Source organism: Arachis hypogaea, chromosome 4 (assembly GCF_003086295.3).
Source record: "Arachis hypogaea cultivar Tifrunner chromosome 4, arahy.Tifrunner.gnm2.J5K5, whole genome shotgun sequence".
Lineage (NCBI taxonomy): Eukaryota > Viridiplantae > Streptophyta > Magnoliopsida > Fabales > Fabaceae > Arachis > Arachis hypogaea.
The window spans coordinates 126,260,398-126,279,182 of NC_092039.1; the positions used below are offsets into that span (position 1 = coordinate 126,260,398).

The following is an 18,785-nucleotide window of genomic DNA, read 5'->3' on the forward strand; positions in this document are numbered from 1 at the left end:
GAAATGGTGAAGTCGCATCCCAGCCAGAACAAATAGCAAGAGTGGCAAAGGAGTATTTTCGAGATATATTCACATCCAACGATACGGCTGATCCAAACTAGTTCCTTGAGGATTTGGAGCCTAAGGTTACAGCTTCCATGAACCGGAGGCTCCAAGGACCAGTTTCTATGGAGGAGATCAAACGTGCAACTTTCAGTGTCTATCCTCAAAGTGCTCCGGGTGATGACGGTTTCACTGCGAAATTCTTCCATTCCTTTTGGGATATTGTAGGGGGTGATGTGTTTAAAACTGTTAGGAGTTTCTTCCATAATGGTTAGATCCTAAGAAGTTTTAACCATACTCATATCTGTCTTATCCCTAAAATTCTTAATGCTAGCACTATGAACCAGGTGAGACCTATTAGCTTATCTTCTGTTATATACAAAATTATTTCTAAGCTTATGGTGTATAGAATGCAGAGCATTATGAATAAAGTCGTTAGTCCCAATCAAAGTGCATTTTAAAGGGGAGACTTATTTCAGACAATATCCTTATTGCACATGAATGCATGTATTATTTGAAAAATAAAAGAAGTGGTCTAGACTCTGAAATGGCTATTAAGCTCGATATGAGCAAGGCATATGATAAGGTTGAATGACAATTTCTTTGGTTTATTATGGAAAAGCTAGGCTTTGATTCAAAATGGATTAATTGGACAAGAGAACTAGTAACGACTGTTTTTTATTCTGTAGTTGGGGAAGGACAACCTTTTTGGTTTTTTCAAACCAAATAGGGGTCTTCGCCAAGGCGATCCTCTATCTCCATATCTTTTTTTTTCTGTGCAGAAGGGCTATCCTTCTTACTACACAAGACAGAGCAAAATAGGAAAATTCAAGGTGTTCAGATTAATCAAAGATGTCCATCAATTAATCGCTTGCTTTTTGTGGATAACTCTATTTTATTTTGTAAGAGTTCAACTGAGGCAACCCAGAGAATTTTGGAGCTCTTAGACAATTATGAGAGTTTCAGTGGTCAAAAGGTGAACCTGGATAAGTCTGCGGTCTTCTTTAGCCGTAACACCCCCAGGAAACTAGAGTTAACATTGCTCACAACCTCAATATTAATAATATCGGAACCCAAGATAAATATTTGGGACTAGCCTTTGTTGTTCAGAAAACGAAGAAAGCCACGTTCGGAGACATTAAAGATAAAATTCAAAAGAAGATACAGGGCTGGAAAAAAAGTTTGTTATCATCTGGTGGGAGGCATACTCTATTAAGGGCAGTTGGTGAAGCAATTCTCATCTATTCGTTGTCTTGTTTTAGACTCCCAAATACTTTACTCGATGAGATTCATAGAATGTTGTCTCAATTTTGGTGGGACCAACAAGGCTCAGAAAGGAGGATCGTATGGATTAAGTAGGATATTATGACAAGACCCAAAAAGGAAGGTGGGCTCGGAATTAAAGATTGGAAAGTCTAGAGAACCAGCAACTTTTTTAAGTTCTGGCCAGCATGTAACCAGCAAAGAAAAGTGAGCCATTGGATGAAATCTCACATTAATCTCACACCATTCAAATCATCATTGATGGCTACAACTCACAAAAGTTGCTAGCCCCCTAGCACTCCTCTAAAAGATTTAAGGGCACAGAACCTAGCTCTACTCAGAACCTAATTCAAATATTTCCAGATTACTAAAGGGCAAATACTTCAGATATAGTGATATACCGAGAGCTGAGTTAGGAAATGTACCTTCTTGAGGCTGGCGCAGCATCTTGGAGGGCCGAAAAGTGGTTGAAAAGGGCTTGTCATGGAGAATAGGCTTTGGAACGTCAGTTAAAATTACCCAACATCCTTGGTTGCCTCCCCCGGTGCCATTCATTGTTCCTTTATCAGGCTTCCAACAGCAATCTAACCACACTCTATTCTATGTCAGCGATCTAATGACTCCTGATCAAAGATGAAACCAAACGCTAATAGAGTCCACCTTCACTGCGGCTATTAGCTCGAGAATCCTGTCAATAACACCAGCAGAAGGAGAAGATGAAATTAGTTGGATCTGGTCTAAATCAAGAACATACGAGATAAATTCAGGTTATAAAATTGCTTATTCTTTCTACCATCTACCACTTTTTCAATGCCCCAATCTTTTCAAAATCATAAAGTCTGGGATAGTCTATGAAAAATGAAGTTGCTGCACAAGATAAAGATTTTTTCTGTGGAAATGCTTACATGAAAAACTCCCGGTGAGAGCTTATTGCATAGCAAATTTTCAGGCACTCTTTGTACTTATCCTTGTTGTCTAGTCCAAGAAAAAACCATCTGCTACTGTCTCTTTCAATGCCCCCTCTCTATAGCAATTTGGATATCAGCGTTGATTAATGAAAATATGTAGAGCAATTGCTTTGAGTCATTCTTCCATTAGTGGCAAAAAGTTTGCATGCGTGGGGCTGAAAATTCGGATGGATGCCGACTAAACACATTTCTGATAGTGCTCTGCTGGAATTGCTGGAAGGCGAGAAACCGGTACGTCTTTGACAAGGAAATGGGCTCTGCATATAAATTGGCTCAAGATTCTCACAAGCTAACCAACGAGATTCTGGAAGCAAGCCTTACTTGATTTGTTTGGTTCCCGTGCTTGAGTGCTTCACCACATACCTTTACCCTTTCGTTTCTCCTTATCTTTAATTCTTTTTGCTTTGACACATGTATTAGTGTCATTTGGAAGCTCCCCATTTCTTGTATTGTTTCAATTTTAGATCTCTTGTTATTTTTTTAAACTCTAATAAATAATATATATCTTTGGGGAAAAAAAAGTAATTTTAGTAAACACTTCAATTATGAAATTATTTGAGTAGTATTAAGTTATTAAAAAAACTTTTTTAAAAAATTATTTTTTTTTTATCTTTTAGTATATTTGAAAAACTTTTAATAATAAAAATAAAAAGGTTCAAAGATAAAAAATATTTTTTTTAGAAGTTATAATTCAGGGTAAAAAACGCATATAAGTCAAGGACAGATTTTAATTACGCAATTCAGCCAAACCAGATTCTCATTCATCAATCAACCAAAACACACTATTACGAAGCAACAAAATTCGAATTAGATTTGTTCATAATTCGAATCGACTTAGCTCGAATTATGACCAACCATTGCGCACAAGTAGTTCGAATCAAGTTGCCACGAATTACACGACCATAGTTCGAATTTAGTCAATTCGAATTACATGCATTTCGTGACATGGGGGAAGTTCGAATAGTATCAATTCGAATTACTCTTTTTTTGCATGTGTGCCACTGACGGAGGAGAGAGAGACTTAAAAGTGTTAAAGATGAAAGACTGAGAAACCAGCGCTATGTCTCTCACCCAATGTTCTGTGTTCTATCATAAAAACAATTAAGAGTTAACTAACGAGAAAGGCAATATTGAGTTGCATAATTAAAATCTGTCCTTGGCTTATATGCAATTTTTTACCCTATAATTCATGCGCAGAAAGAAAACTAACGAGAAAGGCAATATTGAGTTTTTCTTTGCACACTTTAAGCACGTAGAAAATTAATCAGTAAACTGACAGAAATCTGAATTAAAAATCTACGGCTTATACATTCAAAAATTAAGAAAAGAATACTGAAGAGAATACGTACAAAGTCAACATTTCAAAGTGCAGTTCACATCACAAATCTCATTCGGAAATGTGATATTCTGTTTAGAAAACATACCAATTAATTACATTGTTTCTACTTTCTACCAACCACAACACAAAAAAAAAAGACAATTAATTATGTAAACGCTTTATAATCATCTAAAAAGTCAAAAGCTTTAGACATGAAAAATATCTAAACTTCAAAACCCCACTACAAGACCAGACTATAAGAAGCAAGACAATGATTAATGATTCCCTGCATTGATACATTCAAATTTCAATATCCATAGACTAAAGTGATATTTTATTGCAACTTGATGCATAATGCATATTACACATTCCTTATTCATTTATCACAATGCAGCGAAAACTAACACGAATATCTCGTTGCAAAGCAAGGAGAATAGGTACATCCAGCCTTCCTCTTATTCTTCTTGTCCTTATCCTTAATGTCGCTAGGGAGGGACAAGAGACTCTCTGTATACACCGCATCTGCTCTACGGATGGGACAATAAAGATTTTTAAAATGCTTAAACAGGTCTCCTCTGACGTTATATATTAAGTACCCTTTTTGATCGGAGAAAGGATGACCTTTTCCAATAATATCACCGTTACTGGATAAGCACAATGGCTGAAAGGTTTTGCAAGGAATCTGAAAGAGAGTCCAAGATGAGTGCACTTTATATTCTTTCATCACCCATATCTCAGTTGTATGGCTACTATAATTGTGACAATACAAAGATAGGCAGTCTCCTAGTAGGGCGAGACATGGAAAGAGGCATTTACTGATTAGCAGTTGTCCCGGTGCAGATATCCTTGAGAAAGTCCTTTCCTTAAGATCAAAGATAAGAATAGCATCCCTGTAATCTTTAAGACAGGAAGGCACCCAATGAATAGCGCCATTCAAGAACAACCCACAAGAATTGCGGTCAAACCAATCCAATGGTCTGGGGAGTACAGCATCAAGATTAATCCATGAATTGGTTCTCAAGGACAAGCATTCCAAGTGATCTTCTTGCCTTTCATAATCCCTATAAGCTACAACAAGTAAGTAATCATCCTGTGATGCATCATAACCAAATCCATGCAGATTCCTACTGTAGGGAAGCCTAAAGCCTTGGTATTTAAGACTACGAACAATATGAGAATAGAATATTCTTTTGCTGAATCCAGTCAGTGGGTTCCATACCACAAGAAAACGTGGGTTTCCACGCAAGAGAATAAATCCTCTGCAGGATCCCAATACCTCAAAATCATAATCTGGTTTCTTCTCGAAAGGGGGAGACACTTCTTTTTGTGATGCATCGTTTTCGTCTAAGTAAATCAAGTAAGCCATAGCGCCTTTTTTCATGAAGACGTTGGTGGCAGCGGAAGAGTGGCAAAAATGCAATTCCGCAAAGTCAGGATCAGAAATTAGAGAGCACCACAGCTTGGAAACGCACTTGAGGCGAGCGACATGTCTGATAGGCACCCGCAATAGGATTATGTGAATCAGGTCACGAGGGAGAATGTCGTGAATGCTTTTGCTCTTTCATTCATCTTCTTCTCCATGGTAGATTCCTTTTTTGCTTTGTTCACTGTGTGCTTCAGCTTCTTATCTAAGCTTGGATTGATGAGCTTTTTGCAATTCAAATACCAATTCACTGTCAACTCCGGTCCCTGGGACTTGTAATTGCCTTGAAATCCTAAAAATAAGGGAAGGGGAAGCGTTAGTTTTGGATTGGATATTGGAAAACAGTTCAACTAGGTATCCTTTAAAAATCGTACAACATTCAGCCTTTTATTATAATAATTAAAGAAAATTAAAACAAACACAACTAAAAAGTATGAATAGATTTATTGTCTTTTTAAAATTAAATACACATTCAAAATACAATTTAAAAAAACTGAAATTTAAAATTTAAATTTTAAATTTTTGTTTCGGATTTAATATATTTAATTATTAATATATTATAATTTAAATATATATCTAAAAATCAAATTATTCAAAATTCAAAATTTTAATTTTAAAAATATAAAATAAACCTTAAACTATCAAATTATTAATTAAACTCATACAAAACACTCAAAGAAGCAGAGAAGTCACGTTTGCGCCATGTCGAAAATTCATAAGCGCACATGGAAAACTCAGAGGTGCACATCGAGAAGTCATCCTCCGCTATCGTTTATCCTCAAAACTCAGAGGTGCACATCGAGAAGTCATCATCCGCTGTCGTTCATCCTCTTCTGCGCTCATCCTCAACGCTGCCTTCCTCCTTTTCGGCACTCATTTACAACGCTGTCTTTTTAATGTTTAAATTTAAATTTTAGATTTATGATTTTGGATGTGTTTTAAAAATATTTTCTGTATAACATCATAATTTTAGATGTGTTACAGTTATTTTTTAATGTTTAAATTTAGATTTTAGATTTATGATTTTATATTTTCTGTGTAACTTCATAATTTTAGATGTGTTACAATTAGTTTTTAATGTTTAAATTTAAATTTTAGATTTATGATTTTGGATGTGTTTTAAAAATATTTTTTGTATAACTTAATATTTTAGATGTGTTACAATTGAAAAAGAAACTACAATTGAAAATATTTTAGTTTATGTATATAATTATATTCGACCATTCATAATTGTATTATTAACATTTATATTGTATTATTAAAGTTGACTGATTTTAGATGTGTTTTAAAAATATTTTGTATAAAATATCATACTATCAGATGTATTATAATTAAAAAATAACAACACAATTTTAAATTAATTGTTGATTATATACTTTATTTGCAACAACTTTATTAATAAAATTAAATAAGATCAACCTTGTTCCAATTAAATCAGCAGAGTGTTTTTATGTTTAAATTAAAATATAATTAAAAATGTTGAACATGATATTTCTTAACAAATTACATAAACACATGTGTGGAAAATAATGATACCTTTCACCAATGCAAAATGAGAGAGTGCTTCAGCTGGAAGGTGGTGATGGTCTTCACCAATAAAGACGAGATGGAGAATTCAGCTGACAGCGTCCTTTTTGGTTTGGGATTCACGTGTGAATATCCCGTAGAATAAGGAATTTTAAAAACTGTATCTGTTACGTGAAGTTACGAAAGTAAAGCAAAATCACCGTAACTACCAATGAAGTGGGTGTGTTTTAAAATTTAAATTTAAATTAAAATCTAATTATAGATATGTATCTACAAAATAGAACATGTTACACTAAAAAAATAATTAAATATTATTTAAATCTGATTAAAGACTGATTAAAGGCTGATTAATACTTAGATAGAGACCTAGAAAAAATAAGGAAAAATAATAAGAGACACAAGACTAGTATTAGTATCCATAACATAGTTTACAATAAAAAATTTGTAACAATTCTAAAAATTGTAAAAGCCTATACTCAAGACAGTTAAATTTTTATACTGTATGTGTAGATATTTAAATCCTAAATATACAATACTAACTGTGTATTTGAGCCTCATTGCAGTCTTAACAATTAACGCATCAAAAAATCAAATTAGAAAACTGAATTGAAAATCTACAGCATAAAAAAATTTATTACATTTAAAAATCAATATTGTAGAGAATATAGTAAAATAGACAATTTCATCGAAGTATTCTATCATCATCAAGCAATAAGCATAAGCAAGGTTAAACGGGTGTGTTGATTTAGTTTCTGAAAATAGGAAAATTTTAAGAGAATTCAATGTATCTGTAACTTCTAATTCAGGTAAGCATATCTGCCTCTACATCAATTCTTTAGTTAATTACCAAAAATTTTTTACTAACAATTTTATCAGTTACATATTAATTACTTATATGTCATTAGGATGAATTTTCTGAGTCTTATTTTATTGTAATGTACCTAATAATATTACAAAAGATACACATCAATTAAAAATTATTTACGTGTTGCCAAAGCTAACATCTTAACTGAAAGTATACAATGAATAAGAAAAAGTATATTATGTGAATAAGCGAGATGTCTGATCGGCACCCGCAGTAGGATTATGTGAATAAACTCAAGAGGGACGATGTCGTGAATGCTCTTACTCTTGTCATTCCGATTCTTCTTCTCCATGCTCATGCTCGATTGTTCTTTTGCTCTGTTCACGGTGTGCTTCAGCTTCTTTTTCTTATTTATGTTTGGATTGCCGAGCTTTTCACAATTCATATAACAATTCACTCAACCCAGAGACTTAAAATTGCTTTGGAAACATAAAGGGAAGGAAATGGTCAGTTTTAGTAAACATAATTTGCTTTTTAATATAGTAAAATATTTACATTTTATTACAATCACCATTATAGTAGTGATTAAGATAAAGTGAACTTTTTAATTAGTTTTTTATTTTATTTAATTCTATTTTGAGTTTGCGTTAAGCTTATTTTGAAATTTTGCTAATTATTCTAGATTGATTTATCTATCTTAGAAGGTAGTTTCTTTTACATTAAATTTAAGTGTAGCATTTTGATGTAAGGATATAAAATAAAAATCCTTAGTAACAGAGATGATAACAATATGATGAAGAACAATTTTTAGGATTCAGAGAGAGAGAGAGAAGAAGCAGAAGATAATGAACAAAATAGATAGCAAACTCATAAAAAACAATTTTGTGATTTCAAAAGAAGCTGACATGCCAAGAAGTGTACATTAAGCACTCAAGGAGCGTCACCTCCTTGGAAGCTTTATTTGTGTACACTACTGAAATTTGTTGCTACTTGCTACAGGGAGAGTGGGGGTCAATATTTAATAATAATGTTTGATGTATTTGATATAAGAAAAAAATGCTTATACATTTTATCCAACCACCTCACCTAATGCTTATTCATGACATCAAGTAATATGCATCGTGATAGCTTTCCAGCATGAATGATTCCTTTAGCATTTTGTCATCACCAAATCAAAAGCATAAGCAAGGTTAAACGGATATGCATGACATGACTATCTCCATGTATACAAACGGGTAGGAACAGAGTGGATATCCGCGAATTTGGATAGTGTTGCGATGTCTGGTCAATGGTCATACGTAAAATTATAAAATTTACACTACTATAACAACTATATCAACATACTACAAGGTTTCATTCCCGATACAACAATTAATGTGAAAATAGAAAATTTAAAGTGTTTCAATTAACCTACCATGATAGAAAGCCCTACTATTACAAGCACATGCTCTATGAACAATTAAGAATTCAAGTGGCAAACATAAAGATCCTAACTGTAATCCCAACAAACAAAATACTGAAATATTTACCACTAAGACCAAACTTAATTGACAAATTAACAATTTGTTTATAAGTTAAATCTCATATTGGCGAGTGATATTCTGTGTAAATATGATAATGCAATTAAGAAAATATTGAATAAAGATAAAGCATATAATATAACAGATTAGATTCAACAAGAAGCTATATTTACACTTTCAAAAGTTTCAGTTTTTTACATTCATAGTTGGAAGGAAAATCATACTTTAAAACAAAGGCAAAAAAAAATTTCTAGAAACTTCTTCCAGCTCAACTTGCCAATCCTACCCTTTATTTACAATAGAATTAAGTGTCTCAGTTGTTCAGTCAAGCTCTCGAAATTCTCTTTCCTTGTTTGACATCTTTCTGATTCTGATGGTGTACAGAAAAGATCACCATTGCATTACACATGAAAAAAGAAATAACTTAAAAGTTAAAACCCCTCACCACAAGACTAGGCTTGAGGAAGCAAGACAGTGATAATGATTTTCCTAAACATCGATAAAATTCAAATTTCACCATCCATAGACAAAAATCAAATTTGATTGGAACTTAATGCAAAATGCATATTACTCATTACATTTTCATTAATCACAATTCAATGAAAACTAACGGGAATAGCTTGATGCAAAGCATAGGAGAATAGTTTACATACCGTTCTTTAGTTATCCTTATCCTTAATGTTACTAGGGAGTCGCAAGAGACTCTCTGTATACACAGTTTCGGTTGCATCAAATGAATAGCAAAGATTTTTAAAATTCATGAGCAGGTCCCCGCTTGCGTTATACATGAAGTATCCTGTTACTTGATAAAATCTTCCAATAATATACCTATTACTAGATAAGCACAGAGGCTGGAAGCCTCCCAAGGAAGGAATCTGATAGAGCGTCCAAGAACATTGCACTTTATATTCTTTCATCACCCATATGTGAGTTTTATAGCTATCATTATTGTGATAATACAAGGCTAGGCAGCCTCCCAGTAGGGCGAGACTTGCATAGAAGTATGCACTCGTTGGTAGTTGTTCCGGGGCAGATATCATTGAGAAAGTCCTTTCCTTGAGATCAAAGATAAGAATAGCATCCTTGTAATCTTTAAGATGGGAAGACACCCAATGAATAGCGCCATTCAAGAACAACCCACGAGAACGACCGTCATAAATACCCAAGGGATTAGGAAGTGCAGCATCAAGATTAATCCATGAATTGGTTTTCAAGGACAAACATTCCAAGTGATCTTCTTGACTTTCAGAATCCCCCCAAGCTGCAACAACTAAGTAATCATCCTGTGATGCATCATAACCAAATCCATGCAGATGCGTACTGTCGGTAAGCCTGAAGTCAAGGTACTTACGACAAGGAACAATATGAGAATAGGATATTTTTTTGCTGAATCCAGTCAGTGGATTCCATACCACAAGAAAATGTGGGTGTCGATCCAAGAGAATAAAGCCTCTGCAGGATCCCAAGACCTCAAAATCATAAGGTGGTTTCTTTTGGCAAGGGGGACATACCTCTTTTTGTGATGCATCATTGTCGTCTAAGTAAACCAAGTAAGCCATAGTGGGGTTTTCTATGAAGAAGCATGCGTTGGTGGCAGCGGGAGAGTGGTGAAAATGCAATTCCGCAAAGTAAGGATCAGAAATTAGGGAGCACCAGAGCTTGGAAACACACCTTAGGCGAGCGAGATGTCTGGTTGGCACCCGCAGTAGGATTCCGTGAATAAGCTCAAGAGGGAGGATGTCGTGAATGCTCTTGCTCTTGTCATTCTGATCCTTCTTCTCCATGCTCGATTGCTCTGTTTTGAAGGATGACTAGAAGAAAGTAATGGTAAATATTTCTTGTGTTTAAATTTTATTCGAGTAGATCAAATTTAAATACCTACTGGTAAAAACAAATTTTTTTTAATGGTACAAAAATATAATACGTATTCATGACCAATTTTTGTTTGTCAACTTTTTTATTAATAGATATCTGATCTAAATTAAAAAAAATTTTTTACAACCTTTTATATATCTTAAACTTTTTTCTCAAGATATATATGTAAAGATAAAAGATTAAAATTTTTGGATTGGTTACTCTTTTATATATATATATATATAATGAAATTTATTATTAATTTTAAATTTAAACTTTAATTTAGATTTTATCTTATTTCAAATTTAAAATCTTATAAATCATATCATATCATAATTGAATTTATAATAAAATCAGTTAAAATCTCGTCTAAATTTAAAATTTAAATTTAGAAATAGAATAATTAATTATTTTTAATTCTCATTTATTATTCTCAATTATATTATTATTATTATTATTATTATTATTATTATTATTATTATTATTATAATAGTAAATAATATAATAATATTTTATTTAAATTAATATAATTATTTATTTGATCAAATCAAAATAATAATTAAATAATTTTATAGTAAAAGTTAAAACACTTATTAGTGTGTGACTCCATAGATTCAGTAACAACACTCCTTAATGATCGGATAGTATGAAGTAATATATTTTTACTAAGAACCTAAGAAGAATAAAATATAATTTTTTCCATCTTTCATGTTCTTGATTAACCCTTAGAGTATGATTTAATTGTCAAACTCTAACTTGTTACCATTATTATAATGAACTGTAAATGATCTAAAAAACTCATTTCTTCATTCGGTCAATTTCCTTAGCTAAGATTTTATTCATCTCAGTTATAGAGCTCAAACTCTTTACCGAAAGTTGACGAATTCTTTATTGACTAATTATTAATTTTATAAGTATTTAAATAATATACAATATCCATTCAACTAGCACCCTAGAGTCTAGGGTATTAGCCTATTAGATGTTGGAATCAAAATATATTAAATACATTGTTAATTACTATAACGATCATAAGTCAAAAGAAGTTTTATTACTATATTCATTTTAAAAATATCTTATTGACATATATGCCGTAATTATAACTATTAAAAATTTTTAATAAATAAAATATATTAATTTTCATCCAATAAAAATTGTTATATATATATATTTTTTGTTTTTTTTTTAAATTAAATTATTAAAAAAATTATTATTATGATTACTATCTTAATAATAAATCTCTAAATTTAATAAAAAATATTATTAATATTAATTTTTTAATATACAATAATAATAACAAATTATAAATTAAATTGTAAATTTGTGCTCATACTACTTTTTTTTCCAACACTTTTGGTTTGTTCAGCGTTTGCTTCAGCTTCTTCTTCGTAATTTCTTATTGGCTGTTGAAAACATAAAATGGAAAGGGAAGGGTCAATTTTGGATAGGCTATTAAAAAAACTTACTTTTTTTTTAAATAATAAAAAAGTTTAATTTATTTTAAAAAATTAATAAAAATATAAAAAATTATTAAAATTTATTATTTTTTACTATTAGTTAACCATCAATATTTAAAAATATGAATTAAAATATATTGTTAGATTATTAAAATAAAAAATTGAGTTATTGACTAAAAATAATAGCCAAAAATAATAAATTTTGATGACCTTTTAATACTTTTTTAAAGTTAAATATAATATTTTTAGATTTATTAAATGAAAAAATATATTATTTTTCTATTTAAATTGTATAAAATGGTAAATTTTTTTTAAGTGTATAAAATAATTCTCGAACATGCATTTTCCCAACGGTGAGTCAGATGTATATGCAAGGTGAGATACTGAGATGTATATGGATAAGGTAAAAAGTTTTCATACATTGAAATGACGTTTTTCTGTAACATTTCTAAATTCACTATCTCATATAGAAAAAATTTAAAATGTACCAAAAATATTAGTATTCCAATTGTTTTAACGGTTAATTTCAATTAATATATATTATATATATTTTTTATAATTCAGATCAACTATTAAAACAATTAAAATACTGGTATTTCTTGTACATTTAAAACTTTTTCTCATATATAGCTCTTAAACCCACAAATAAAATGCCTGACTCTTAGTTTCAGAATATGCAACTATTTTTCATGCTATTGATTGATTTGAATTCTATATCTTAAGCTAGCCAACAAGATAATTGAGTAAAATAATCAATATAAAATTCTACTACCAAAAAAATCATATATACCAAGATATATAAGGGAAAGATATCTCCGCCACTAGAGTTGGTAATTCATACCCTAGGCGCGGATATCTAACTCGGTCCAATCCGTTTGAGTAGAATAGGCTACTCGATCCGCTGCGGGTAGGATACGGTCCGAATATGCCTATGGATAGGGTAGGGTACGGGTTTAAGATATACCCTACCCTACCCTACTCTATCCGCACCTCATATATAATACATATTTTATTAAAAATTAGATATACAGTGAAGGAAGTGAGAGTTAAACCCACAACCATTCTTATGTAATGACCTACCATAAGTGAACAACCACTAAACTAATTAGTTAATTTAGTAATTTAGAGCATTAGTTTTTTATTTTTTATGTTATTATGTATAAAATTTGAAATGATTGAATTTTATATTTACTTTACAAAAATTTGATATTTCTGCGGGTAATATAAAATAGGGTAGAGTTTAGAACTTTAGGGTATGAGTAAGGTTAGGATTGAGAGATTCTCAACCCGTGAGTAGAGTAAAGTAGAGTTTTAATAAAATTTTCAACCCGCGGATAAGGTTAGGGTAAAATCCAAACCCTACCCAATCCTACCATTGCTAGTCCTATCCGCCACACACTCAAGGAGAAGAAAATAAAAAGTTTAGTTTTTCTAAGAATTTTAACTTAAAAAACTTCAACTAAAGATCTCAATAAAAATTAATTTAGTAAAACTTTAGACATGAAAAAGATCTAAACTTCGAAACCCCACCAGAAGACTAGACTATAGGAAGTAAGACAATTATTAATGATTTTCTAAACATTGATAAATTCAAATTTCAATATCCATAGACTAAAGTAACATTTGATTACAACTTGATGCATAATGCATACTACACATTACTTATTCATTTATCACAATGCAACGAAAACTAACAGGAATAGCTTGTTGCAAAGCAAGGAGAATAGTTAGAGTTTTCTTCCTCTTATTCTTCTTGTCCTTGTCTTAATGTCGCTAGGGAGTGGCAAGAGACTCTCAGTATACACAACATCCACTCCACGGATGGGACGACAAAGATTTTTAAAATGCTTAAGAAGGTCTCCTCTGACATTATATATAACGTATCCTACTTTATCATTAGAAATATAACCTCTTCCAATAATATCACCATTATTGGATAAGCATAATGGCTGAAAGTCTTTACAAGGGATCTGATAGAGAGTCCAAGATGAATGCACTTTATATTCTTTCATCACCCATATGTGAGTGTTACAGCTATCATAATTGCGATAATACAAAGCTAGGCAGCCTCCTAGTAGGGCGAGACTTGAATAGGAGTATGCACTCACTACAGGTTGTTCCGGCCCAGATATCCTTGAGAAAGTCTTCTCCTTTAGATCAAAGATAAGAATAGCATCCCTGTAAGCTTTAAAACGCAAAGGCACCCAATGAATAGCACCATTCAAGAACAACCCATAAGAATAGCTGTCAAGATCACCCAAGGGTTCGGAGACTGCAGCATCAAGATTAATCCATGAATTGGTTCTCAAAGACAAGCAATCCAAATGATATCGTCTTTCCCAATCGCTCCAAGCTACAACAAATAAGTAATCATCCTGTGATGCATCGTAACCAAATCCATGTAGAAGCGCACTGTAGGGAAGCCTAAAGCTATGGTATTTACAACGACGAACAATATGAAAATAAGATATTCTTTTGCCGAATCCAGTGAGTGGGTTCCATACCACAAGAAAATGTGGGTGACGATGTAAGAGAATAAAGCCTCTGCAGGATCCCAAAACCGCAAAATGAGAAGGCGGTTTCTTCTTGAAAGGGGGAGACATCTCTTTTTGTGATGCATCATTGTCGTCTAAGTAAACGAAGTAAGCTATAGTGTCGTTTTTTATGAAGACGCATGCGTTGGTGGCAATGGGAGAATGGTAAAAATGCAATTCCGCAAAGTCAGGATCGGAAATTAGAAAGTACCACAGCTTGGAAACGCACCTGAGGCGAGCGAGATGTCTGATCGGTACTCGCAGTAGAATTCTATGAATCAGCTCAAGAGGGAGGATCTCGAGAATGCTCTTGCTCTTCTGATTCATCGTCTTCTCCATGGTAGATTCCTCCTCTTTTGCTTTGTTCACCGTGTGCTTCAGCTTCTTCTTCTTATCCATATTTGGATTGCTGAGTTTTTCGCAATTCATATAACAATTCACTCAACACCGAGACTTCAAATTGCTTTGGAAACATAAGGAAAGGGAAGGGTCAATTTAAGATTGGAAATTGAAAAAACAATTACTTCTTTTTTAAATTAATTAAAAAGTTTAATTTATTTTTAAAATTTAAATATAATACTTTTAGATTTATTATATACAAAATTTATTTTTTTTATTTAAATTATGTAAAATGATAAAGTTTTTTTTTAAATGTATAAAAGAATTAAGTCTCAAAATAATTCTTCAAAATGAAAACTAACAAGTTAAGTCTTCATTTACTATGATTTTTTTCAGAGGTCTAAAACAAAGAAGGCAAAGAAGAGTAAAGAAACACAAGAAGAGTAAAAGCATCCTATATTGCTGAGCAACTAAATTCATCCAAGTTATGATTACTATTAAGAGATTATTTTTTAAAAGTTATAGTATTTATGTTTGGTAAATTAAATTAAAAATAGTTTTTAATAAACAAAAAAAAACAACAATTGTATTTAATAAAATAGTTTTTAAAATTTAAAATAATATAATAGACATAAATATAAGTATTAAATTTAAAAATTAGTTAACATATGAATTTATATTAGACTTTTAAATTTTGAAAAGCAGAATCCAATTTTAAAAAGCTCTATCTTAGGTGATTTCAAAATATCTCCATTTTAGCTTTTTTGATTTACCAAATATAAAATGAGAAGCTTGAACTTTTAAAAAATACAAGTACCTCTCAAAAAATTTTACCAAACCAAGTCTAAGTATATTCTGAAATCTTACTAATTATTCTATTTTAATTTGTCTGGTAGCTTTTTTTACATATTAGTTTTTTTTTTTTATTAAAGATAGGAAAATTTAAATTCGTAACGTTTTAAGTGAATATGAAAAGATTATACCATTTGAGTTATAACTCATTGACTTTTACCTATTAGTTTAAGTATAACATGTTAATGTAAAAATATAAAATAAAAATCTTTAGTAACTGACTAGATAACAATCTGATCAAGAACAATTTTTAGGTTAGGGTTCAAAGAGAAAGAAGAAACAAAAGGTGAACAAAATAGATAGCAAGCACATCAAAAATAATTTTGTGGTTTCAATTTTTCTATTTAATTCACTAATTTTAGATAATAATTAAATTTATTATAATGCTAGATTGCTAGCTAATCTTCTCTATTTTAAATTAATTAATAATAAATACCGTTTATCAATAATAAATTATAAATTATAAATATTATTGTTTTTATTTCCTAATTCAATTATTTGCAATTCTTATTCTCACTTATTTTTATCCAAATTATTTTTCATAATAGATTTAGGGTCTATTTGAAAAGTTTTAAAAATAATTTTTTTAAGCTTTTAACTTTTAAAAAGTAGTAGTATTAATGTCTGGTATAATTTTCAAAACCAAATTGCAGCTTTCTAAGAAGCTATTTAGGAACGTATAAAAAATTTAAAAAAATGACTTCTCTCATAATACTACTATTTTTTATCACATTTCTATAAAATAAACACTTTTAAAATTAAAAACCCAAATACAAAATAACTTATTTATAAGTAACTTTTTTTGTGACTATTTATAAGCTACTTTTAATATAGTCATAGTGAGGAGCATAGAAAACTGCCTTGTATTGTTCTTTCTTGTATTGAGGCAATCTGATGGGGATAAGCTGAAAAGCAAGTATGTTTGCCCAGTTCTTATTGGCAATCTCATCCTTCTGGTCATCATTCGAGAAAAGAAGGCGTTCGAGCCATGAGGGACCACAGTTTCGACGCAAGAAAGGAAGTGAAGTTGAGGTCTTCATTGTTGAAATTTTTACAGGAATGAAAGAGAGAAAAAACAGCCCAGATATGATCTTCAGTCGATTGGACGTCTGGAAAATTTGGTTAAAAGGAGGTCAGTCGAAACCCTTCGACGTGTTGCTTGCCAGATGAACTGTCCCTATCTTTATGCATGAACTTCTCAAAAACAACATTCAACCAAAGTTGGAGAAGCCAGAGGGGACCACCAACATTAATTCGAGAGTTATTTCGAAGACAATTGACCAGATAGCAATTTCTTCGAACAAGTGACCCTAGAGTAGCTTGGCCAGATTGAACTTGTATCTCTCATGTAAAAGGGCAGTCAGGGGAGGAAGAATTTCTGCATTTGGACACTTCAAGAGCAGAAGATAATGGCATTCAGCCAATAAAACAGAAACGCAACATGCTCATCATCAGTCACAGGTTTATTCTCATGACCCATGTTTTGAGCGATAAAATCGCTGTAGCAAGTCTTGTGGATTATCCTATATTCTCGATTCGGCTGTGCATAAGAAGTTAATTCGGGAAAGTTTACTGGGAGGCTAGTAATAGCAGATTAACAGCCACATCAAGGAGTGAGAGGCCAATCATTCCACAGTGGAGTTAAAAATTGTTGGTGGTCTTGTTCCAGAAGTTGACCACAGCCCCAATCATCCAGGGGTGAATTGAGGGTGTGAAATGGGAGAGTTGTAAGAGGTCTTGGATGCTTAGGGCCTCCAGGCAGCATCCTTCTCCGACTCAAGACACCTATGCCAGGTCCTAAAGTCGACCCCTCGAAGAGTAATTTTAGGGTTATTCCTAAAATGTTTTTGGGGATTGATGAAGGGAGATATGAGGAGATTTTGGTTAATCAACAATTCCTCCCCTTATGCATTGGGAAAGAATTGGAGACGTTTGTTTGCTTTCTCCAGAGATAAAATATGGCCAACAAAATAGTGAGTTTCTTGGCCGATGTTAAAGGGGATAAGAATCCTTGGGTCTTCGATTTGAGATTGAGGGTCTTCAATAATCTCATCGTTGATTCGGTTGAGTATTTGCAAGGTAGAGGGAGCTGATTGATGAGCCATAGGGTCTTTGCCCTTGTCTTGAGCAGTAATGCGAGTTGAAGGGGAAGCCATTGTTAAGCAAAGTGAGAAATGGGAATGAGAAATTGCAGTTGCAGAATAAAAAAAAGTCCAGAGGTGAAAAAGAAATTGGAGTTTCAGAAAGTAAGAATTCGGGAGGTGAAATGATGGTAAGAAAATTTAATTTAAGGAAGAAGGGTTGTTCTTTTAACTGTTGTTACAGAGGAGAATTCAAAAAGAGAGACAACTTCCTGAAGAAGGTGAAGTGGTGGAAGAGGGAGATTGTGAATCGTGTGAGACGTGTCAAACGGATGAAAAGTTAATGAGAAAAGTGAATGACATTTATGACTAATCAAGGTGATTTCCGTTAATGATTAAGTCAGGATTAAGTGTTTTGTCTTTCAAAAATGATTTTGAAAACAAAACACATTAATCCTAGGGGATAATTTGTTAGTAAAAAACAATTGAATTCGAAGAAAGAGATCACTTGAATTGTTAAGTGAGCTTACGGAGAGAAGTTGGTGTTGAAGGAGACGTGTTTGGGGACATTGAGTAAGAATTCGATTAACTTAGCAAATCGAGGAGTTATTCGACAAAGAATATCGAAGACTTTGAAATCGAAGGCTATTCTCTAACCGTCATATGATCAGGCAAAAGAGTGGGAACAATTATCCACATTTTCGCACACGTGGAAGTTTCATTTCAAATTGATCGGTTAAGAAAATGGCTATAAATACTAGAAGGCTCAAAGATACAAGGGTTGGAACTTTGTTTCAGAAATTAC

The 18,785-nt window shown here is 32.1% G+C and overlaps 3 protein-coding genes across 3 annotated transcripts; all 3 read right to left on the reverse strand.

The window, feature by feature from the left end:
- Window positions 1–3,606: 3,606 nt before the first annotated feature.
- Window positions 3,607–15,154, reverse strand: LOC112740718 (F-box/kelch-repeat protein At3g23880-like). Its single transcript, XM_025789312.3, has 2 exons — window positions 15,078–15,154; window positions 3,607–5,198 (listed from the first exon to the last, which is right to left on the reverse strand). The coding sequence occupies exon 2, from the start codon at window positions 4,970–4,972 to the stop codon at window positions 3,992–3,994; it is 981 nt and encodes a 326-aa protein (XP_025645097.1). The 5' UTR covers window positions 4,973–5,198; window positions 15,078–15,154; the 3' UTR covers window positions 3,607–3,991.
- Window positions 9,526–10,650, reverse strand: LOC112743418 (F-box protein CPR1-like). Its single transcript, XM_072234604.1, has one exon. It carries the CDS (start codon window positions 10,648–10,650, stop codon window positions 9,526–9,528), a length of 1,125 nt encoding a protein of 374 aa, XP_072090705.1.
- On the reverse strand, window positions 13,902–15,107 carry LOC112743419 (F-box protein CPR1-like). The gene has a single exon (XM_072234605.1). The coding sequence runs from the start codon at window positions 15,105–15,107 to the stop codon at window positions 13,902–13,904; it is 1,206 nt and encodes a 401-aa protein (XP_072090706.1).
- Window positions 15,155–18,785: the final 3,631 nt, after the last annotated feature.

Bases quoted from the DNA above. Each gene is read 5' to 3' on its own strand.
- LOC112743418 (XM_072234604.1), bottom strand. From the start codon at position 10,650: ATGGAGAAGAAGGATCAGAATGACAAGAGCAAGAGCATTCACGACATC.
- LOC112740718 (XM_025789312.3), bottom strand. From the start codon at position 4,972: ATGAAAAAAGGCGCTATGGCTTACTTGATTTACTTAGACGAAAACGAT.
- LOC112743419 (XM_072234605.1), bottom strand. From the start codon at position 15,107: ATGGATAAGAAGAAGAAGCTGAAGCACACGGTGAACAAAGCAAAAGAG.